Raw genomic sequence first — 25,374 nt, 5'->3', positions numbered from 1 at the left:
TTAAATTTATTTTAGTATACAGTACATACAGTTCTGTGTCCTACCCACCAGAAAGAAAATAAATACAATGGCTTCCATTAACAGTCCAAATATTGACATTTTACACATAGCACAAACATCTCCACTATGGTGGAAGAAGAAATATAAAAGAAAACATTAACCCCCTCTCTATCTGAGACCCTAACAAGGTATGTCATAGCGAACAGGGGTCCTTGGCTGTAGGACTCGCTCTTCCCTTGTCATGTACAATTATAGCCTATCTCAAAGTAAAAGGCACACAGAACAGACTGGAAGTAAATCTGTCACAAACCTCAGTGATCCAAACAAAGCCTAGGATATAAAAACAGTATAAACCTTCAGGGAGAACATACTAATACAATTCGAAGAGCCAGAGCTGCAGGCAACTGGAACTACATGCAAATCTTGACTTTCCCTGTAAGCCAAGCTTGGCCCCAAAGACCTACCCATTGGTCCTTTGATGTGCTGGGTGGCCTCATTACCCAATATTAAGAAGGGAGTGGAGTCAAGTTCAACATTTACAGGAAAAGTTGCAATTTTCATATAGTTTCTGCTGTCATAATCTCTAAATCAGGGGTAGAGGCAACCTCGGCACTCCAGCTGTGGTAGAACTTCAGATCACAAGAGGCATGGCAAGACGGCCAGTCACAGGGGTGACTCCCACAGCATGGTGGGTTTTGTAATTTCACTAAAGCTGGAGTGTCCAGGTCGCCTGCCCCTGCTTTAGATCATTTTAGTATGCTGGTAAGCTCTGCTTATGCATCTTTTTGCATATGGCCAGTTTGAATGGAATGGTTTGAGACAGGCTTACCTTAATGGTGCTAAATGACCCAGAGTCAACAGAATGATTCAGTTAAAGGCACTTCCAGGGACAGGAGGTAAATTCTTAGATAGAAGCAGACCTCCTCCTGCCAGATGAGTCATGCAGTGCTGAGCCTTCTCATAGCACAAAACCGGCCATACACGGGTCGAATTCCAAAAGAGTTTTCTTTCGAAAATCTTTTCTAAGAATTTTGGTTTGAATTTCGCACCATTAGTGAGCCACAAAAATGGCCGGTTTTTGTGCGACCATAGAATTTGAGTGATCGGGTATGTTGGAAATTTTTTTAAAAATTAATGAATTTCTAATCAATGATGGGAAAATAGTGTGAGAAATATAATTGAAAGGGAGTCAAGCATAAGCTGTGACCTGGAAAGAAAAGAAAATTCTTGGCCATGAAAATTCTTTTCTGTAGCAGTGTGAAATTGAAGACTTGGTTGGTCGAATTTTGAAATCAATGGTGGCATCATCGATTTACAAAACATACAAAATTTCAGATTTTCTAAAGAAAATTTGTTCCGACTTTGACCCATGTATGGCCTGCATAAGTGCTTCTATGATCACTCCATCTGTCACTGAAAATTTGCTGCTGAGTGGGAACAGGCGTGCTCTGGCAAGTGCCAAGTCATTGGCTGCACTATTCCTAAGCAGCGTTTTGGCAGCAGTAAAGATTTCACAAAATCCTGTCTAGTGCAACTTTAGGTCTCTATTTATTTAAAAGTAATCAGACGATGGAAGTAATGACTTACACTATGGGAAAAGCAGCTGCTGTCGTGTGATTTTTTTTGCCACCAAATGTACTCTTTTGGGAATGGTTCCTGTAAGCAAGTCTTTGGAAACACTAGTCTGAATGGCAGAATGTAAAGGGAGCATTTACAAAGCTGTAAACTGGCTGAGAAGCTTTCCTATAGCTTTACAAGCACCCTTTTTCACCAGTATGTGGATGTTAAAGTGTATGTAAGCCCAAACACAAATAGATTACATCTTTCCAGTCCAAAGTTGTTCTAGTTTTGTTTTCCAGACATTTTTTTTTATTTTCACCCAGTGATCCTGCCAGTAACACACTTCCTGTTTCAGGGTGACAGCATTAACACAGTGGGGTTGATTTACTAAAGACAAACAGACTGCATTCTGCAAGTGCAGTTGCTCCAGAGCTTGGTAAATGAGGGGAAGCTTCACTTTGCAAGGAATACCCAATCACATGCAAGGACTTCCTTCCTGACTTCCATCATCCAATAATGTCCAAGAAAAAAATTCTGTTTTTTTTCCAATTTTCTATGCATGTGATTGGGTATTCTTTGCAAAGTAAAGCTTCCCCTCATTTATAAGTTCTGCAGCAACTATACTTGCAAAGTGTACAGTCTATTTGCCTTTAGTAAATGAACCCCAGTGTAGTGTATCTATGGAGCATTGTGGTCACATAACTACAGAACTCCTCCAAATCTCTTCTCCAAAAACTGGAAAGAGGGAGTGTTCTGTAGTCCACAAAGAACTGAAAAAATGTAACTGATAACAGCACAGAGTATTCCTGTATCAGCTCACACAATTTCCGTCAGATCAACAGGTAGCAGGCATGAAGCTTGCTGAAAGCATGAATGCAGCTCTTTAAAGCGACAACCAGCACATCTATAGAATTCAGGGTTTGACCTGAACAGGCTTTGGAAGGTGATTTATTGCTATAAAAAAGCTCCTTTAAGCAGGATGACAACTGTAATTGTTTTATAAAAGCTTGCTGTGCACACAGCTCTTCAAATGAATGTTTATAAGCAGAGGCCTGGAATCCGGCCTAATGGTGCCCCTACATGTACAATGACCTTCAATCTATGAATGTATGGGTCACCACCAGCCTAAAGCAGGCCATAGATTATGCAATTTTCTTTCCTTCCATGGGTGAAGAAAAGAAAATTGCTCAATTCACCCCTCCCACCATTCTATTGTGTTCTGCCGGCAAGGAGCCATCCCAGCCGGCAGAACACAGTGATTAATGTTGCTGACTATAGCCGGTGGCACTAATCATTTGGGAAAAACACAAAAGGCTGGTTGTACACAAGTCGATCGATACATCGCTTCTGTGCAACCAGGGTACCCATACATGGATAGAAATTCAGCCAGTACCTGCTGAACCAGCCGAGTTTCAATCCATGCATGGCCGGCTTTAGTGTCCAATAGTTATCCAGTCAGAAATTATTTGGATATGATAGAATATGCAGTAGTACAAAGGAAGTGTATCAATACAGGTTGTTTATGGTCACCTGCATTATATAGACCTATACCTGTCAATTGTCTGGATCACACAAAGGTCAGATCACTGTAGGTGACCCCTTTCTCCAAGAAGGAAATGTCTGGGGAGGCTAGAACTGCAGGTAAATGGGCAGCTTAGCAACTTTGTGTGTGCTATGGAACACAAAACCTGACAGTGGGGGATAAATCATTTACAAACACATGCAATGTTATGTACGATATGTGCGATATGCAAACTTATGCCCAGAAATGACAAATCCACACAGCTGCGGTTATAAATTCTGTGTGACATAACCTACACTACAGGGACTTGTGCAGAATGTAAACGCATGCCTGGGCAATCTGTAATCTGTGCAGGAAATCATTACTGAAAAAAGCATGCAAGTTTGTTTTTAAACCACAAGCAAAGCTGAAGCAAACAGATATGCTTGACAACAAGAAAAAACCTGCCAGATCCACAACTGAAGAAAATAATTGCAAATATCTTGCACAGAAATAATACCCCACATAAATGTCAGTGTTCCAGGAATGAGCTTTCAATAGGAACGCTTTGCTCACAGAGGGTGTGCTGTAGTTTGCAGATCCGTGTCCCTGAATGCAGACAGTGTGAGTTTGGGGACATGCACCGGCACCAACATGGCTGTCATATTAAGACACAATGGCTTGTCTGTGTAGCCACTGTGTCCCAATAGACATTGATGGAGCTGTCTGTAAGGGGGGTGCATGGAACACCTGTACAACCCTGTGCTGGTAAACATGGTGTACACTTGTACCGTACAGTACACCCTGTGTGAACAAGGCAGAGAAATAAGTCTGCCACTGTTGACTTCCTTCTATGTAGAATGTAAGTTGTCTGGGTGTCATTTATCCATTGGCTTCAATTCTTTCTGAGTCACTAACCTGGAAAAAGTATACAGAACAGATGATTTCAATGGCTGCGTACTTTCACCAGGCTAGTGGTGGCACTAAAGTTCCTAGAGTCTGTGACTCAGGCAACTCATCCAAAGCGTTCCTCAAGGCCCCCTTTACACTTCTGCATTTTGGTAATGCACAGAACTTGGTGTGGTGCCTTCATTTAGAAAGACACCAAAATCCAGTAGGTTCCAAGGACCAGCACTGCAGAGCACTACAACACACATGCAGTGCATTTGGCACTCCTCATCCAAAAAAAAAAAAACCAACAAAAAAAGTGCAAGTCTTGCTTTTATTTTGTTTCCAATCCATTCCAAAGAATGGGCTGCTTTAACACATTGCACATGTACGTGTGTGGTAGCACACGGCAATGGAACAGATACGTGTAAAAGGGCCATCAGCCTAATCTTCTACCTTTAGCACCGATATTGTGAAGCAGGAATCTGGAATGATCAACTTTCCAAATGATTTATTCTCTTGTTCCACTAGGCTTGTACAGGCTGTTATGTTTTCTAGAACAACAATCATCACTGTCTGTACTGTATTGCAGGATCCCATTGATAAAACATGGGTGAATCCACAATTGCCGAGGTCTACAGCACATCCCCAGTTTGTATACACAAGCAAATGTAAAGCAGCAGAAATAACATATGAAGAATGTTACAGTCCTTCCTGATCCAAGCAAGTCATTGTTTCAAGTGGGCAAGATATCCATTGGGCACAACATGAACCTGCTAGATCGGAGCACCAAATGCTATTTGGTTAATCTGTCAGATTTCAGCAGCAGCAGCAGCATGTTATAAAGCAGGTGAAAGTAGTACTCGGCTGAAAAGGGGGCAAAAGTGGGCTTTACAAATACTGCAGAACCCTGTGAATTTCAGTTCCTTTATGACATTGAAATGTGAATGTTTCATTGGGCACAGGCATTAGGGAACAAAATAATAATCTTTACAAAGATGATCATTTGCCTGCTCTGTCACAGGGTGGCCACACACAGTACAAATGTTCTGAACGCTTTGAGCGCCTCTTGTGACAGATAACAACCTGCCCTTTGAGGGCTGACCAGCATCAGAAGGTTATTGCAGAGATATTCTAAATCTCATGAGCAGGTGCCGATCATTCCCTTTACAATGAAGGGAGTGAACTTCTTTTCATATGTGCACCACTTCTGTAAGCTGATCATACTGTGGACATTACGCCATCCCAATAGGGAACTGATTAGGGCCAACCTGGGACCAATTGGGACCAAATGAGGCTCTAAGCTCACTAACCCTAGAATGGTTGAAATCAACATGAAACTTTGAGGTGGGCTGTGACTGTAGTCAGAGATGGATGGACCATCACCAGCCAGGCAGAGGCCCTGCCTCCAGTGATATTTTTAATGACTGAAGGGATGTTGTCCCTTGCAGACCAGGCGCTCCTTTAATCAGAGTGCTCTGCGCATTTGTATGGACAACAGGTACACATGGGAGACAAGCTGGCCATAATAGCTGAAGCGTAAAGCTGATCCACATGCTCAGTCAGGAAGAGATCCGCTGCTGCAGTTGTGAGATCTCCAGGGATTTAGACCATTTTACCAGTTGGACAAATCAGGTGTCATTCACATGGGAATATGAATCCATGCCCCATGTGAGGGCCGTGTATTCCCACATGGGGACGCACAGGGGTTCCATGCATCCCCTTGCAGGCAGACCCATTGCTGTCAATTGGGACACAGCAGGTGCACAGACAGTCGCTGCTCCCAATGTGCGGGTACATGCCCCAGAAAGCACACAGGATTTATATGTCCCATGTGAATGAGGCTTTAAGGTCACAGAGAGAACAGGGCAAAGGACAGGATCTTCCAATGAGAACTGGGTCTTAAAGAGGGATTCTTACTATTGGTTGGCAGAAACATTGAAAATAAGGATGCTCTCTACTGACCTAAGGTTTTGTTTTTGGTTAAGATGGGTGACAGGCAGATGCACGGTGGGTGTACACCATTGTTTTGCAAAATCATTCCCAAAGGGGAGCAAATCCAGTAAGTGCTTAAGAGGTGTCCAGGGTCCATCAAGGTGCTTTTAGTCTTCATAGAGAAATACCTCGAGAAAGGGTGTAATGGAAAGATCCTTGCAGCTACCGGAGCTCTGCAGGACCCCCGACTGGGGACAGCAGGCTAAGCCTCTAAATGTAGAGTAGTATGTACTACATCAATAAGAGTTGAAATAGGCAATAGCAATTCCTCAAAGATAGTCAGGGAAAGACTAAAGTGACCCAAAGTCAGAGTAGGAAATGGCTACTGAAACCAGTGACATGCCTGTCTCTAAGGACTCTACAAGGAAAGAAGCAGTAGTGTGCTTAGGGCCTCTGCAGTCAGGAGCAGCAAGGAAACTGGGTGACTGCGGCCACATTCTGGTCTAAAGTATGATGTGACTATAGGGTTTGTAAGGCAAAGGACACTGCCTCAACTGGCAGAGCTAAGGAGTACTCTGATGACAAGTTAAAAATCCTTGTAGAGTTGCAATGTGCATCAAATTGGCCATTTATGGTCATGCACCTGACAATTTTCTAGCAGTTTTAACCACTTTTAACCAGACTCTGATCACAAAAACATCCATATGCATCAAAGCAGCCTACCATCAGCTCCAAAGATCGAAGCCGTTACAGTCTTGAACAAAACTGAAATTGGTGTTTGGCCACCACTATTCTTGTGTGGAAGATGTGAGTTTTCAGCTGCACCATGAAAACACATTCAACATGACTTGTAGCTCCTTCACACCTGGAGGAGTTCAGTTTTATAATGCCAACAAATTCTATACCCAACTGAGCAAGAAACCTCTGATCAGCCAGATGCCATTACCTTCCTTGTAACAGGGTCCATCACCAGCCACTTCTCTGTCACTGTTTGAAGGTCTTGACCATTGAGAGGCTCCCTTAACCTAACTTTTACCTCTAGTTTCCCTCCAGTTGGTTTTCTTCCATCAAACACCTGAAATAGGAAGTTCATTAAGATATGCTTAAGTATATCACTGCAAAGGTAAAGTATAGTATTCTTATTTTATTTGTACTAGATGTATGCATTAAAATGATATTACTATTACCTCTACAATCTCTCGAATCTCACACTGCGTCTCCAACTTGTCCAGTTTAACACTTGCGGTTCCCATTTGCTTATCACTTCTGAACAAGAATACTCTGCAGAAGAGGAGAGAAAAGTATTTTTAACAACATCTGATTAAGTAAACAAGTCTATGGGCTGCACACAACCATGATATGGACATCTTCTGTATATATCTCTGTTGTCGATCAAACAGAGCGGGTATGCTTCATTTTGGATGCAATGAAAAAATACCCACCAATCATATCGCTTACTATATTTACAGACAACTCTAGGGAGCCCAGAACACTTACAAACCTTTAGTACTTTATCCTAAGTCAAGAGTAAGGAGCCAGCTCTTACTAGGAGGGGGGTACAATTGGAACGAATATTTGACGTTTATATTGTTATGTGGGGCAAAAAGGATGAGGATTAACCGCTGAAAGACCACCCTATAGCAGATATACTGCTACAAGGTGGCACCTATGCACAAAAGCACTTGTATACACGTGATTTTGCATTTCCAGGTAGGGGGCATGAGCCGCACCGCCATTCGAAGATGTCAATCACTGGGTCGCGCCCGGTGATTACCGAGCATCTCCGACGGGGAGGAAGATTGTTTTGTTTACAAACAATCTTCCTCCCTGTCAGCTCGAGCACACAGTACAGCCATCCCGATCAGTATGCTTACAGTGAAGAACACACCCCCTGCCCCCTAGTAAAACACTCCCAGCACATAGTTAACCCTTTGATCACTCCTCACATTAACCCCTTCTTGCACAGTGCCATTAGTACAGTGTCAGTTCTTTTTTTTTTTTTTTTTTTTTTTAGCACTGATCACTGTATTGGTGTCACTGGGGTGTCAGTGACACCAAGTTAGTTCCCACCAGTGTCAGAATGTCCGCCGCAGTCCCACTAAAAGTGGCTGATTGCCGCCATTACTAATAGAAAAAAAAAAATCTATAACGCCATTTGTAAAAGCTATAACTTTCACGTAAACCAATTAATTTACACATATTGGGATTTTTCTTTTAGCAGACATGTAGCAGAATACATTTTGGCCTAAATTTGATGAAATTTGATTTTTAAAATTTTTTTACTGGACATGTTTAATAGCAAAAAATCTAAAATATTGTTTCTCAAAATTGTCTTTGCTTATAGCACAAAACAAAACAAAAAAAAACAAAAAAAAAAAAAAAAAAAAACACAGGCGATCAAATAACACTGAACGTTCAATTTGTGGGAAAAAAGGACATAAATTTCATTTGGGTGCAGCGTTGCCTGACCGCGCAATTGTCAGTTAAAGTAATGCAGCGCCATAACACAAAAAATGGCCTGGTCATGAAGGGGGGTAAATCTTCAGGAGGGCAAGTGGTTAAAAACTGTCAAAGCTAACACTGGATATAGCTTTGGGGAAGGCCATGGCTCTCTGTCCTCTCCAACAGTACTAGTCACTCACCCTTTGTAGAAGATCTCAAACTTGATGCCTTTGGCCTGAACCACCCGTTTGAAGCCTCTGTGGTTGCGGTTGATATTTAGTTTAAACGACTGTTCGTACTCTGTATAAAAGATCACACAAACAGAAAATACATCATCTCGGTACAACAGACAAATTATTCAATCACTGTGTGTAATTGACAGGACAGTGCAGAGTGATAAGTAAAGCAGTATTTCTCAACCTTTTTCCAGTCAAGACAACCTTTAAAATTATGAGCAGGCATCACTCTCGAGGCACCCCCTTCTAAAATGTAAAATACTAAACTAATAGTTCTACATATTGCAGCAGCATCCACACACGTTAAGACACCCGACATTAGAGGAGATTTATTATTTCATAGCAAATACATTTTTGCATACTGGTACTGACTAATATTTCAGCATTTTTTTTTCCTCATTTTCTCTCCACTACACAGCCAATGTGACCCCAGTCCTCATGGAGGCGGGTCCAACAAGGATGTTGTTTAGGCTCCCGATATCCTCCACATCAACCATTGATGTCAGCAGTTGTTAGGAAAACTGTGGCTTTGAATACAAAAAACACTGTGCAAATTTTGGCCAGTTCCAGTCGCCCCCTCTCATTTGACCTTTCAACTGAAAGGAGTCTGGAGTGGAAAATTGTTGGCCACACAGCAGCTGCATCCAATCTGATGCGGCTGCAATTTGGGTATTCTGATTTCTGCCAGCCTCAGTGGGAGGTGTATAGGGTGGATGGAGGAATCTATTAGATTTGTTTCATTCAGCCACCAGACTAAATGGAAAGAAATCTAAGTTTGGAAGGCCAGCCTTATTACAATAAAGTCTCTACAACTGAGATGCTATAGATTCCTTTTTCTCCCTGAATATTGAAGAATCACATTACAGCAGGTGCACCGCTTTTAAATATCACCTGAATCAGGAAAAATTATATATAATTAATATATAAGATATAAGCAGATCTGTAGCTGTAATTCTTGAGGAGAGATCTGCTACAAATGGTAATTAGATGTATGGTATGATCTTACTATAAACAGACATGAACAGATTACCCTTGCATGCACATTTAGAGGAGCACTGCTATAGAAAGTAAAAGCAATTGGCTAAAAAAAAAATTCAAAATTGGTACACCTCTTTACTTTCATAATGTAACCCACTGACACATGAAAGACAATTTAACTTTCAGAAAGAATCAGTTTGATTTTAGCAATTTTTCAGGTTCCACCCACAAAAGATGTACTGAGAGGATGCTGTAAGTCCAAATAAACACAACAGAGAATGAAAATTAGAGACCCAGGCCCTGTTCAGTACTTAAAAAATACAACATATTCCTCCAAGAACCACTAATTATATTATATGGATTAAACATAGGGGATGATTTACTAAAGGCAGACTCTTCACTTCGTACATGTAGTTGCACACCACAAGGAAATTAGTTACAGAGATTAGGAAATGAGGTAAAGATTCACTTTGCAAAGTAAACGCAATCACATTTTTGAATGACTAAATGATGGAAGTCAGTGGAGCTTCCCCTCATTTACAAAACTCTGGAGCAAATTCCCTTGCAGAGTGCAACTGTCTATTTGACTTTCGTAAATCAACCCTGTAGTATATTATCCATAAACAGAAACACAGGGGGAGATTTACTAAAACCGGTGCACACAGAATCTGGGGTAGCTGTGCATAGTAACCAATCAGCTTCTGAAATTCAGCTTTGACAATGAAACCTGGAAGCTGATTGGTTACCATGCACAGCTGCACTAGTTTTAGAAAATATTCCCCACGGTGGCATTCCAAGCTGGGTTTATTCTTGTGGACATATAGGGGTTTATTTACCAAACCTGGTTGACTCAGAATCTTGGGCACCTGTGCATGGTAGCCAATCAGCTTCTAACCTTAGCATGTTCAGTTAAGCTTCAGCAATAAAACCTGGAAGCTGATTGGTTTTTATGCAGAAGTGGACAAGATTCTGAGTCAACCAGGTTTAGTAAATAAACCCCATAGCATCACCTTCCTGCAGCAATATTCTGACTAGCGATGGCTTTAGCTCTCACATCGCACATACTTTGGCCAACAATAGCACTAGACACAAAAATACTTGAGCAATGTCACCTGGAGAGTTAGTGTTCTTAACTACATACGTTTTATTTCTCTGTGGCTGTTCCTGCAAGAGACAAACATTGACGGTGTTTAAAAGCTCAAATAGATTCAAACGTTGCATTTCAAAACATATTTCCATTCCAGCACAATAATAGGAGCATGAGATGGTGTGCTTCACCAGTCTTAAAATATAAAGACAGGACTGCAGCAACATTACACTTGTCAGCTGTCTCTGGCCTTTGAAACCCATAAAGAAGAATTTCAGAGACTGAGATTGCACAGGTACAGTTTCCTCTTCACTTCTTACCGTGCTTGGATATGGAAAATCAAACTTCACAAACGCATGCAGGTCGTTGGGTGCCATTCCTGTGAAACAGATTAATAGAAGTGAGCAATTTTCATCGGATACCAAGTGACACTACAACTAAAAAATAACTGAGAAAAGAAACTACATATAAAACATGGAGTTGTATGGTGACACATGGGGCAACACAGCCATGGATAGAGTCCACACTCTGTAGTATATTCAGCAGCTCCTGAAGGGCCATTTGAGCGTTTGTGCCATTAAAGCAAATCTTGCTTTGTCCATCCAGGGCAAAACAACAAGGTGCCTTGAATGCCCCCCTCTCCTGCATAACATGCTTCTTCTCATCATTTCCCCCAGTGCTACATTCAGTCACTTGCAGCTAAAAAATAAATATGGTACTTTTGTGAGTCAGGGAGGATGTTACTAAAGCAGGCCATACATGGATCAAAATTCGTCTAGTTCAGCAGGAACCATCCAAGATTCCATCCATGTATGGGCAAGCTGACAGTTCCCCAAATCGATCCATCAATTGGCTTGGATACAACCAGCCTGTAGGGACTTTCTACATGTAATTACTGCCAGCGGCTATAGCCTCTAGGAGTAATCAGTGTTCTGCCTGCTAGGAAGGCTCCCCATGCTCCCGCCTGCTGGCAGAACATAGCTGAACATGGCTCAGCGTGAGGCATTGTTGATGGGGGAATCAAGCAGTTTTCTTTCCTTTCTTTCAAATCATCTATGGACTGTCCAACTCCCTTTCCTCTCACATGATCACATTGGTGCTTGTGATTGAGTCAGTGTTGCCACATGGGGTTGGGAGAGAGAATCTTCAGCGCCTTTGTAAGCTTAACAAGAACACAGGGATTTCCTTCGACTGTTGAAAGAAGGCATGGGAGATCAACAAACAGGCGAGCATAGGAGAAGGTGGCATTAAAGTCAACAAGTTGCTTTACAATGCATGTGCAAAGCACAGGTTCACTTGAATCTTTCAGGTTACAAGATCAAAATGCAACTGAACAAGAAAAAAATAGATTTCATTTAAGATTACAAGTGAAAAACTCATTAACATTTCTCTAAAATCTGTAGTTCAGGCAGGGGCGGACTAACAACTCATGGGGCCCCCGGGCAATAGGGGATCATGGGGCCCCTGTGTCCTTGCCCAAACTCAAAAAAGCCTATGAAAAATGTACCAGGGGCATCTCATGGGGCCCCCTACTGACCCCGGGCCCTCGGGCAGTGCCCGAGTTTCCAAATGGTTAGTCCGCCCCTGAGTTCAGGTGACATGAAGTTCCGGGGTGTGTTCAGAGAAGTGCCAATCAGCAATGGCTTTAGCAGTTCAGAGTCTCTCTGGAGTCATATAGTACTCAATGAGCCAAGGATGTTACTGCAACACTAGTGAATGGATGCTCTAGCAGAGACACCAGCCATGGGGTGAGACAAACAGGGCCGATCAACTCCAAACTGAGTTCCAATTGCAGATAAGAGCATGGAGGCAGATACATAAATCTTAGTAAATCACACCTCCCTTCTATATTTTGTGTTACAGAAATCCTAAACACTGCTTTGGACAGCCCTGAAATAAATGTGGAAAAAAGCTCAGCTGAACTCATTTGGCCAATTTGTATACAGAGATGGTAGACATGTCAGATAACAGCTGACACCATTCTAGTGTAGAAAGGGACTATGGTGACAGGCTTTTATTCACTTCAAGCAGTTTTGCATCTTCATACAAGTCTATGGGAATGCAAAACCAATCTGAAGCAGAAGTGTCTCAAACTGATGTCATCAACACAAGCTCAACTTCCATTGACAACAACCCTAAGAATGGCAGCAAAATGATACAAATGAAATGCTAGACTCAGCCAGGCTATTCAGTAGGTGCAGGAAAAAAGCGCACCTATTCTGGGGTTGGTCTAAAATAAGTATCCACATGCAACTGGATGCTTTCTTTGATGACTGGTTAGTGAACCAATATACTAATGTTATTATCAGAAACCAGAAAAACTGAGAGTTTCATACTATAAAAGAGTTGAGAAATGGGAGCAGGACACAGATGAAGAGGTGCTTAAAAAGCACCCACTGAATATAAATGAGCATACAAAGTAGGAATATTCAATATTTAATATTTGCCAGACAAAAAAGAAAATCTATTTTTGTTAATTTTTTTTTTTTTTTTTTAACTCTAACCATAATAATCAAAATATATAAAAAAAACACTACACATTACCTTAAAACCCAAGTTCAGGTTGGAAGAAAAAAAACTCTTGCAGCGGGGGTCCCTATTCTCCCTAGCAGTGCAAGGGTATGTTTAATTTTGTCTAGAGGCAGATAAGAAGGCTGCATTACTTGCCTTACCCCCACTCTGGCCAGCTCCGGCACTCTCCGGCGCTCCAGTCTGTAGGTGGTCCCTTGGCATCCATAATGTGTCATGCAGGACATTTGCAGGTAGAGATGGCAAGAGTGAGACTGTAGCCAGGAGGGCCTTGGAGAAGAGGTTGGGGGGGACCAGTGACAACACTGGAGGGACCCTGCAGGAGTGGAGAATAAGCTAAGTATTCACACCTTATTCCTCATTCCCTAGACAAAAATAAGCAAACCCTTGCAGTGCTGGCACTGAAACAGTCATTTTTTCCTGTCCTTGGAGTGGGGCTTTAAAAATAAATACAATAAAAAAAATACACTGATAAAAACAACCTGCAATATGCAGACACCTCTCAAAAGAGCAGGTAAGAATATGGCTGAGAAATATCTGCAGTTTGCTAGACAAACATGTTTTCCTCCAGAATTCATTACAAAACAACTAAAGAGGAAGAGAGCACTCTTTGGAAGGTGTTGAAAGGGACAGAGACAAGGAGAATGTCACCTGCAGAGGCTGGAAGATTAATGCCTCGTACTATAATCAGCAGCATCTCTGTACTACTTAGCTCCGAGAATACTCTGTTGGGAAAGAAGGATCATGATCAGTTATATACAGACCAACAATTAGTCCAAACAACTCACATAACCTCCCCCTTTTTAATTCAATATTCTACCATTTCCAAAAAAAAAAATACATAGACACTGTATCTGAACAGTTACTGGTGTTGGAGTCTGACCTATGCCTGACCGGAACAGCTAATGGTTGTAGATTTGACATATTACTGGTGTTAGATGTGTTCTATGATCTGCTCTGTGACTGACCCAAACAGTTACTGGTGTTAGATCTGACATATGCCTGAGCTAAATAGTTGCTGGAGTTTGGTCTAATTTATGGCTGACCTGAATAGTTACTGGTCTTAGGTTTGATCTATGCCTGATCAACAGTTACTGGTGCTTGATCAGACCTATGCCTGCCCTGAACTGCTTCTCAAAATTCCTCACAGTCAGTATTGATCAAAATGATTACCGGACTATTCTCAATGTCTTGTCTTCAAAATGATAGGGAGGTGGATCACGGCCCTGAGCTTGAGATAGGTGAAGGATATCACAATTCTTCTTGCATTCATCTGCCATTTTTTCGAACCTGCCACAAGAACACAAACAACATCAGACATTGCTGAAGATTTAGCCCAAGGAGCTCTGTCAAGACTTCTACATATTCTCAGTTTATCAAAGACAGGAATAACAATATAATACAACAAAAATATGGATGTGTGTACTTACCATTAACTTTTTTTCTTGGAGCCCAATGAGGGATACAGAATTTTATAATCCTGTAGGTTATACTGCTGCCTGTAGGGAGGACTGGATACTGGCAAACAAAAAAACTGTAGAACAGCCCAAGGTATAACCCTCCTACTATCAGCATGCCTCATAAAAGAATTTCATATGGTTTAAAAATAGAAAAATAAAACTTATATACACACACACATATACACATACATAAATGTCACAAAGGCTTGATGCCATATAGCTGAAGAGGTGCTTAGTGAAGAAAGCCAGCCCAATCTTGAAGACCAAAGCCTGAACCTTGGTTTGTCCAAGCCACCTAGAGATGGTGAAACTGGAAACCTGGGAGCCCATGCTGTACCCCGTCTGAGATGTCAACAAGGGAATCCATCTTCATGAAAGAAGCAGCAGCTGAAACATTCACACAGCCTGAACCACATCCAACCAATAGAGAAAATTTCAATTTTGTGAACTGCAGCTGGACAAAAGGGATGGAATTACAATGATCTGGTTAGGGTGCAAAACAGAGACTACTTTGGGAAGAAAGGAAGCCCAGGACCTCAATACAACATTGTCCTTGTGCAAGAACATAAAGGGTTTCTTGCAGGATATAGCTGTCAGCTCAGACACTTGCCTAGCCGAGGTGATTGCCACAAGAAATGCAACCTTGTGAGTCTGAGCGGAGAGTGGAAGGTTCAAAGGGGACTGGACTGGGAGCCCCATGCAAAACCCCTACACAAAGGGTTTAATTAGAAAATGGAAAGCCAACAGTCTCTGAAACTAAATGGAAAGGGGAGAAATCCAACCCATGGTACTACCAGTCAGGTGTTGGTTCAGATCAACTGCAAAAAAGAACAGATCTGTCATATGGAGAAACTCCAGGGGTGGAAGCCGTTAGACCCACAGCAAGCAAAGTACACCTTCCATGTCTGGTGGTAAACCTTGTGGTAAGTGTATTTCCTAGCCTTCAGTAACATAGGAATCAAACTTAAGAGATGCCCTGTATGTTAAAACCTGGGTTTTAACAGTCATGCTGTTAAAGCAAGGGACCAGCAGTCAACAGATCCACAGTAGGAATGAACAGCTTTGGAACAAAACAGTAAAGGCAAGTGCTTAGAATTAGAAAACAGCCTATCAGGGCATTTTCAATCTCTCTACAGGAATAAGGCCTTGATTGCACGGGTGGCAACAGGATGGTAAAATCCATGATTTTACCATCCCTGACTGCCCACCTAAAAAACTTACCATGGCAACTGAAGGGGAACCTCGTGGCTACGATGCTTTGCTTAATGATCACCTTAACTTGACATGTCCCCACTGAAGTCACTGTGACCGTGCAGTAACTGAGAGCTAAACCTTAATTAATGATTGTAGCAAGGTATTTATATATAAAATCTACCTTTATAATAATAAAGCAATAATTGAGGCTTGCTGGTAAGTAGGAGAATTATACCCTGGGCCGGGCTACATTTTTTTCTTTGCCAATGCTAGTGTAGGCATAAACAAAAGGTTTAAGACTCTCTACATTTCTCAAAGGACAAGAAAGAAAATGTGTCTGTGTACCATTCTCTTTGAATAACGTGACTTGAGGACACGTGTGCCTTCATTCCCTAATGTCTATGGCCATCTTTACATTCTGTATAGGTAAAAGACACACAGTGAGCGCTCTCAAAGAAACAGCAGCTGAACATCCAGGATAAACGCATATAAAAATCCTCAGTAAAACATATACATATAAAAATGCAGCGCTGTAAAATGATCAAATCATGCAAATCAACACAATAATAGTCCTGAAAAGGTGCTCATTAATTCCTAGTGCCAATGGAAAGAATGCAAACTAACCAGAAGCGCATTTAAAATACGCATGTGTGTAAGAAATCGTGGAGATTCCCCTCTCTCCCTCTGGTCAGAAAATGGATATGTGCTGAAATGGATGACGGTAACGCCCTCTTGTGGGAAAACGAAATCCTGCAGGTCAGGAAGCTCCCAGGATAGGATATTCCTCTTCAGTGGAACCAGCGTGGGAATGGAATCACTCTGTGGCTGTGAAATTGGGAGAAAGACCCCTCACAGAGAACACAGAGAGATACTCATAGTGTAGTATATTACTTCAATTTATTTAAAAAAAACAAGTAAAACATATAATCAGGTGGCAAGTGAAAGTGACCCACTGACCCTCTTAAAATTATAGGTGGCCGCCGGGCCTCCACATGGCACCAGTGGCGTTGTGTCAACGACGTCCACAGGCTCCACCTGACGCGTTTCGTGCGCACGCACTTCTTCTGAGGTAGAGCAAGGACCATGTGGAGGCCCGGCGGCCACCTATAATTTTAAGAGGGTCAGTGGGTCACTTTTTTATGTTTTACTTGGTTTTTTTAAATAAATTGAAGTAATATACTACACTATGAGTATCTCTCTGTGAGGAGTCTTTCTCGCAATTTCACAGCCACAGAGTGATTTCAGCACATATCCATTTTCTGACCAGAGGGAGAGAGGGGTATCTCCACGATTTCTTACACAGATGCGTATTTTAAATGCACTTCTGGTTAGTTTGCATTCTTTCCATTGGCACTAGGAATTAATGAGCACCTTTTCAGGACTATTATTGTGTTGATTTGCATGATTTGATCATTTTACAGCGCTGCATTTTTATATGTATACATCTTTACATTCTATCTGGTTACTGATTTAGAGACTATTTACTCACCTTGTGGTTTCTGCAACATTTCCCATCTGAGTAAATTGCTTGGAGTACCGCAAACATTTCTAGGAGAAAACAAAAGACTGGATGATGCCAGTCCATAAAGCCTCTGAAGATGAATCTAGTTCATAGCTGTAAATATATACTTTCTACATACTTAACAGCTTAAAAAGTGTTTATTTTTTATGAAATAATAAAAGTAGCCATGTTGTGCTATCATTTGTACCAGTTTACATAGAAAAGATGCTAAAGGGACTGTATAGATGTAAACCCCATAGGTGGACCTTCTGGGTCTAAAAAATGGGGACATATCAACTATCTGTGAATGTTTATCACCTTAATACTACATTATGTACACTATTTGGCCATAAGTTGTAGATACCTGATCATCAAATCTATCTATATGGTCAGATGTATGTGGACACCCTTCCTGGTGAGGGGTACTGTTAAAGCTACAAAAACAGACATTTTAGACAATTATGGACTTCTAGCTTTGGTGGTTTCAACTTGGAAAAGACCCTCTTTTGTTCCGGCATATATTTGTGCTCCTGTGCACAACACCAGATCAATAAAACATACATTGGCAAGTTTGGTGTGTCAGAAACCGCATTGCCTGCACAGAGCTAACTTGAATGCTGACTGAGCCGGGCCGCTTTCTCCAACATCGATATTCAACCTTGAAAATGCTATTGTGGCTTAATGGGCACGAAATTCTGCAGACACTCTCCAGAGCTTTTTCAGAACAGTGGTGGCTACTTAAAGCAACCAAGAAAGGGGTGGGGGGGGCATCTCGATTTGAATGCCCATGGTTTTGGAATGGGTTTTCAAGCAAGCTAATGTAGGTGTGAAGGTCAGGTGTCCACAAACATTTGACCATACAATGCATTTAGAAACAAAAGACACTATACAGTATATGCCGAAAAAACCTTTGGCAGGCCTTGAAGACAGATGAAATCCAATAAGGTTCAATTCATAAAGATTATGCAAGGATAAGGATTTTTATTTTATCCATGTGACATTAAATTTTGAATCTCACTGGAATCAGCCTAAAACAACTTTCCTTTTAAAAATAAAGATCTTTATCCTGGTGTTTTAGTTTTGTTAATTTGGCTTCTAGTGATAATAAAATCATATATTGTAGTATAGATGATTAGACACTACCCAAGATGTTTCAGTTTCGGTCTTGCTCATTTGAGAGATTCATATACACAAATAATTTAATATGTATTCCATAAATAACATTTAATATAAAGCCTACAACATCCTTATTCAAAGGTTCACAGTTCTTATGTCATACATTATCACCACTCAATCAAAGTAGTTCAATCACAAAACCTTAAGAAGTATGATGCTTCAATGTAAATAATATCATGATCCCACTATTTCCAGTTACCAATCACAGTTCAACTTTAAAGGAAAAGGAAAGTAATTTTTTTCGCGCGTACATAATGTGAGATAATAGCAGGATATACTCTGCAGTAATTCCTTAGAGCCTTTCACATTTTTACTAACTTGCTGCCCAATGTTTCTTTTGTATTGTCATAAACACAGCAATATTTGTAGATTCGCTCATAGATGAAGCTCTAGGGATAAGCTATATCACTGGGGAGTAGATTTTTTTTAATGGCTTCGCTGATTCATAGATTTGCACTGTGAGAAGGTGCACTAGGGCATAACCATGTGACCAGGACAGAAAGTGAGAAGAATCTCTGGAGCGGGGACACACAAATTTCATTTTATCAATTTGAAAAAAAAAAAGGTAGGCTGGAGTTGATTTTTATGTATAAAATTAGAGACTATGATGGAATATTTGGAGGATCAGTGCAAGATACCTCATGCTGTTCATGAAGAAGCTTCAACAACTGAGAGTAAACTTCATCTGAGTTCTGTGGTGACCTGGTATCTTCATGTTCTACTACAACAAAGTCACTGTCCTCATCTGGAGGTGGTGGGATCTGGGGAATAAAAGCAAAGACTGCTTAATGATTTGAGGATATGTCAATCTGTTGCAATACGCCTACAATGAAAGATGGCTCATTAATTGCAATAAAGGATATGCAGTGGATGTGGGAATCTCTTAGATTTTTCTCATTCAGCCTATAGGTCAAACAAAAGAGATCCATCATTAGGATTATGATTAACCACTTGAAGACACTTTGACATTTTTTGTTTACAAGTAAAAATCTGTATTTTCGGTCTCTGATCAGCCGGTGGAACTGCTGACTTCAGTGCCGGGCTTCCCGATCACACGGGAGAGACCGGAGAGGCACTGGAGGGGCAACCCTCCTGCTACCTTTAAAAGCTGCTCAGAACACTTTTAAAAGGGTAGGCAATCCCTGGCTGAAAATGTTAATACTGGGGTTATTGCTAGCAGATGCAGCCATGGCCCCAGTATAACCACGTGAACACAATCACATATATTTACGTGATTGTGCTGCAAGTGGTTAAGCAATTGCTAGCTTAAGACCACTATATTTTGCCCATTTCAAACAGTGGGATAAACAATCAAGACCCATAGAGCCAGCCTGCTCTGAGTGGATATAAATGTATGCACACCTTTAACCACTTGCCTACAGGGCACTTATACTGTCCAGGCCAATTTTCAGCTTTCAGTGCGGTCACACTTTGAATTGCAATTGCGCGGTCATGCAACACTGTACGCAATTATGAAATTTTTATAATTTTTTTGAGACAGATAGAGCTTTCTTTTGGTGGTATTTAATCACCTCTGGGTTTTTTTATTGTTTGCTAAACAAACCAAAAATAACTGAAAATTTAGAAAAAAAAAAAGTTTTTCCTTAGTTTTGTTATAAACTTTTGTAAATAAGTGATTTTTATCCTTCACTGATGTGCGCTAATGAGGCTGCGGTGATGGGCACTGATAGGCTGCACTGATGGCCACTGATGAGGAGGCACTGGTAGGTGGCACTGATGGGCATTGACAGGCATCACTGATGGGCACTGAAAGGCAGCACTCACATGGCAGTGATAGGCGACACTGACTAGCACTGTTAGGCGGCACTGATGCGCACTGATAGGTGGCACTGATAGGCAGCTCAGATGGGCACTGATATGTGGCATTGATGTGCACTGGTAGGCACTTATATGTGGCATTGATGGGCACTGGCAGGTGGCATTGATGGGCACCGACAGGTGGCACTGCTGGGGCTACACTGATCATGAGCGCACACTGATCATCAGTGCCCTGATGATCTCATAAGAGTCCATTCACAGTTGTCAAAATGGTAACTATGTGCAGAGTGATGTGCAAAAGCCACCCTAAAACACTGTACAATAGCAGCCAACAAACAATGTACTGGATGCAATAAAAGGGAAATGTGAATTTATTTTTTTGTCTGTCACAGTTCAGGAGCAGCCAATATATAATGAATGGGTTGCTTTACTGGAAAACAAGAAAAAACTCTGCAAGGGAATGCTGAAGTGGAAATTTGCCCTTAGGGCCCATTCACAGGACTGTGACTTGGTAATACATGTGCATTTAATGTGCAGTATTCATGTGTTGATGTGCGCTGCAGTGAAGTGGCTACCAAACCCCCAGAATGCATAAAACATCATGTTTTTTTTCCAACATGCATCTTTAACATGCAGCATTTATGAGTTGAAAAGCGTTGGGTTAGGAAGCCCTCTCATTTTGGTGCTGCCAAACCACCACAACACACGAACCCTGGACAAGCACTATTTTTTTCCCAACACAGCATACTACAACGCACTAATAGTTAACATACAGGCAATACAGCGCACTGCCTAGGTGAGTTGGAGTGCCACTAAAATGTTAAGAAATGCCAACGTACTTTTTCATGTACTGCCATATGCTACATGGGATAATGTACAGAAACCACACAATTATTTTAGGTGGAGCCAAGGACGCCATTGACACTACGCCGCCGGTGCCACGTGGAGGCCCGGCGGCCATCTTTAATCTTAAAGGGTCAGTCATTTGATTAAACCTGGCACCATTGTGAGTTTTTTCTGAACACTCCTGTTTTTCTTGAATAAAATCATTTTCATCAACCTACTATACTATGGGTTCTTTCCTGTGTCTTCTGCGATGAGCCTTTTCAGCTTCTGCAGACCCAGATTGATCCCTGCACCAGCCTTTGAGAGGAGGAATTTTCCACTTCACACACTTCTGTAAGGATTTCTGTGACCTGCTGTACCTCCATTTCACCACACGAGGGTGCTTCATCTCTACTATCTCCAGCTCCTGCCCATTACCAGACCAGAAAAGAGAGGGAATCTCCATGATATCATATACACATGCGTATTATTAATACGTTTCTGGTTAGTGCGCATTTCTAACTTTTGCACTGGGAATCAGCGAGCACCATTACTGGACTGTGATTTATTCATTGATTTTTTTTTTTTATTCATTTGCTTTGGTTTCATTTATTATTTATATTTGCCCGCAATATAGTAACATCACACAGCGCTGCATTTTCTTTATATATATATTTTTGGGACTTTTATGTGTTTTCCTTGAATGTTCAGCTGCTGACCATTGGAGCGCTCACTGTATTTTTTATACTCTCACGGATCTAAGTTGCCCCTTGACAACCCATGATACAAAAAAGCCTATCTTCTTATTGATCTGTGATTTACCGGATCAGCCGTGTTACTGCGGAGATGGCAACAATATAAGAGGAAGGCTGTCAAATTAAAGACAACATTCCAATGCTATTAGAAAATTTAAATATATACATTTTCCTGTTTACCTGCCACAACTGTGCCATTTTGGCCAGCTATTTTATATCTTGTTATGACTCAGGCAAAACAGTAAACATATGCGGCTGAAATAAAAACTTTAAGTACATTTGTCCTTTGCAAAGACTTGGAGTACTCATCTCTCCTGCTGCCTGTGTTGCTGATCGCTGCAGTAGTGAAGAAAAAATGGTGCCTGACGGGCATGTAAAGTCTGACATGTCAACCGTGATTCAACCAAACAGCCCTGATGTCACCACTGTATCCTGTAGTGGCACAGCAGCTGTTGGAAGAAACCACAGAGCACAGCAGAGAACCAGGAAATCAGCACTCCTGGGAAGAGAAGTCTTAATCTACCCATAGATGGACTGAATTAAGCCGGTTCGGCAAGGACCAAACAAATTTCAATTCATCTATGGCTATTCCTCATCGACTGTTGGAAAACTTTTGTCAGTTAACAGCTTGCAGCAAATTGGCTGCAGCTGCTGATCAAAGTATTCTAACAGTGGAAAAGACCCACTGTCAGAATACAATGGCACAGCAGGGAGGATTCCTCCATCCACCTAGCTTGTGTGGATGAGGGAATCCATTCACTTTTTTTTTTTTCGGTCAACTAGCTAACTGATCAAATAAAAAAAAAAGAACCGTCTACGGCCAGTATTACTTTAGCAAATAGGACTGCTTTAAAGGATTAAAAATAAAAACTAGGCCTGCAATCAGAAGAAATGTTAGCCTGTGTCAATAAGCTATTTGATGGAATTTACATGTAGAACAAAACAAGTAATATGTTACCTGGAGGTGCTGGGAGCTCTGCCAGATTCACTGATCTGCCAGCTTTGGAAGCCCGTATGGCATCCTGATATTGCTGCAATAAAGAAATTAATTTGGTTACATTTAACAGGGAACAGATCCTTGTGTGCTCTGCCTAGCTTCCGATACTTTGTTTAGTTTTCCCTTTATGGAAAAGTAAAGGATTAATAAAACACAACCACTATTGTTTGTGCACTGCATATAAAGTCATAAAGGTATAATATTAATAATTATTTTTTGTCAACAGAACATTATCTTTATCAGTGTGGCTTTGTTCACTGGACAAATCAGCCTGTACAGCAGTTTTTATATAAAATGACTAAAGCTTTTGTAGATTGAAGACAAACTCCAGATAAAAAACTTTTTTTTTGTTAGATTAGCACAGGATGGGTAAGGGGTACAACTTTTGTTGGGTTTATACTGTCAATGTACTTGTTAGGGAGATTTCCACCACTTCCTGTAGAGACAGACTGCAAGAAAACAGTTTTTTCCAAGAATATCTAACGGATTAAATTTATTGTCTCTGTCTTCATGTCTCAGTGACAACAGCTCCACTCATTTCTTGAAAAGCTGCCAGAGGCATAGGAAGAATGGTACAAGAACATCAATATTTACCCGGCTTTCCAAAAATAAATAGATTTCTTCTTGGAGTTGAGTTTTAGTCCTTAAAGCGGCTGGCTTCTTCTCTTCTATTTGTGCCACCAGAGCAAGCTGCCTGTGCACAATTTCTAGGCAATTTGGAGCAATTTTAGTCATTTTGTCAAGGCACCCCAGAAGGCATCCTGGTTGAAAAAGGCTGGGTAGAATTACATCAGTAATGAGGGGGTTGAATTACATCAGTAATGAGGGGGTTGGATAAAGTCAGTAATGAGGGGGGGGATGGGTTACCTCAGTAACGAGAGGGGGGTCGGATTACCTCAGTAACGAGAGGGGGGTCGGATTACCTCAGTAACGAGAGGGGGGTCGGATTACCTCAGTAACGAGAGGGGGGTCGGATTACCTCAGTAACGAGAGGGGGGTCGGATTACCTCAGTAACGAGAGGGGGGTCGGATTACCTCAGTAACGAGAGGGGGGTCGGATTACCTCAGTAACGAGAGGGGGGTCGGATTACCTCAGTAACGAGAGGGGGGTCGGATTACCTCAGTAACGAGAGGGGGGTCGGATTACCTCAGTAACGAGAGGGGGGTCGGATTACCTCAGTAACGAGAGGGGGGTCGGATTACCTCAGTAACGAGAGGGGGTCGGATTACCTCAGTAACGAGAGGGGGTCGGATTACCTCAGTAACGAGAGAGTGTCGGATTACCTCAGTAACGAGAGAGTGTCGGATTACCTCAGTAACGAGAGAGTGTCGGATTACCTCAGGGAGAGAGTGTCGGATTACCTCAGGGAGAGAGTGTCGGATTACCTCAGGGAGAGAGTGTCGGATTACCTCAGGGAGAGAGTGTCGGATTACCTCTGGGAGAGAGTGTCGGATTACCTCTGGGAGAGAGTGTCGGATTACCTCAGGGAGAGAGTGTTGGATTACATCAGGGAGAGAGTGTTGGATTACCTCAGTAATACATTGTAGATTTTACTAACTTTGGAATTGGAGCTGTTCCAGTGTTACAGGGTTAACATGACATAACATGGCAGCTGGCAATTTCAGAGGCAGAGGCTAGAACTGGCAGCTTACATTTTTCTATCAGCTAACGTTTCCCTTCGGGACAGTTCACAGCAGCATGTTTCTGTGCGATTCACATGCGATACGGGTGCAGTGCAATTTCGTCCCATTCATTTAAACCGCACCAAAAGTAGTGCATGCACTACTTTATAAAACGCACAGCATCCGGATCGAATGGTACTACTGTACCATGTGATCCAGTGCAGGCAAATGCATTGCGTTTGTGAGCTGCTTCTGGGATGTTGTTAACACAGACACCTGCTGCAGAACTCAAGTGCAGTGTGTTTTAAATGCAGTGCAGGAAATGCTCATAGAACCCCGGTTTCCCGCACTGCATTCTGATGTGAACTGGCCCTTAACCGCTTCCGTGTTGCCCTATAGCAGAAATACGGTTAAAGGGCGGCACGGATGCGCGAAATCACATATATAGACGTGATTTTACAGTTACAGGTAGGGGTGCGCAGGAAAGGGTCAGACCCGGGAAAGGGTCCCGATGCCTGCACCCTCAGACCCCGGGAAAGAGTCCCGATGCCTGCACCCTCAGACCCCGGGAAAGGGTCCCGATGCCTGCACCCTCAGACCCCGGGAAAGGGTCCCGATGCCTGCACCCTCAGACCCCGGGAAAGGGTCCCGATGCCTGCACCCTCAGACCCCGGGAAAGGGTCCCGATGCCTGCACCCTCAGACCCCGGGAAAGGGTCCCGATGCCTGCACCCTCAGACCCCGGGAAAGGGTCCCGATGCCGGCACCCTCAGACCCCGGGAAAGGGTCCCGATGCCGGCACCCTCAGACCCCGGGAAAGGGTCCCGATGCCGGCACCCTCAGACCCCGGGAGTGTGTCCCGATGCCGGCACCCTCAGACCCCGGGAAAGGGTCCCGATGCCGGCAGCC

The 25,374-nt window shown here is 42.1% G+C and overlaps 1 protein-coding gene across 3 annotated transcripts in view; it reads right to left on the bottom strand.

Annotated features, from left to right (window-relative positions):
• LOC149429328 (coiled-coil and C2 domain-containing protein 1B-like) overlaps positions 1-25,374 on the bottom strand; it is a 42,772-nt gene that overhangs the window by 12,515 nt on the left and 4,883 nt on the right. The window contains exons 2-11 of one of the 3 annotated variants that reach the window (XM_089666584.1): positions 22,805-22,877; positions 19,126-19,248; positions 17,300-17,358; positions 14,330-14,446; positions 13,808-13,881; positions 10,948-11,006; positions 10,653-10,704; positions 8,527-8,626; positions 7,072-7,165; positions 6,831-6,959 (exon numbers count right to left, since the gene is read on the bottom strand). In XM_089666584.1, the coding sequence (XP_089522710.1) occupies positions 6,831-6,959; positions 7,072-7,165; positions 8,527-8,626; positions 10,653-10,704; positions 10,948-11,006; positions 13,808-13,881; positions 14,330-14,446; positions 17,300-17,325 (651 nt within the window). In that variant the 5' untranslated portion in view covers positions 17,326-17,358; positions 19,126-19,248; positions 22,805-22,877. Of the gene's footprint in view, positions 1-6,830; positions 6,960-7,071; positions 7,166-8,526; positions 8,627-10,652; positions 10,705-10,947; positions 11,007-13,807; positions 13,882-14,329; positions 14,447-17,299; positions 17,359-19,125; positions 19,249-22,804; positions 23,049-25,374 lie in introns of those variants that run through there. The other 2 variants (XM_089666583.1, XM_089666586.1) reach the window with 2 other exon arrangements.

This window comes from Staurois parvus, unplaced genomic scaffold (assembly GCF_062004578.1).
Source record: "Staurois parvus isolate SC_StPar_1 unplaced genomic scaffold, SC_StPar_1.0 ptg002753l, whole genome shotgun sequence".
Classification (NCBI taxonomy): Eukaryota; Metazoa; Chordata; class Amphibia; order Anura; family Ranidae; genus Staurois; species Staurois parvus.
This window is presented reverse-complemented; position numbering and strand designations above follow the sequence as displayed.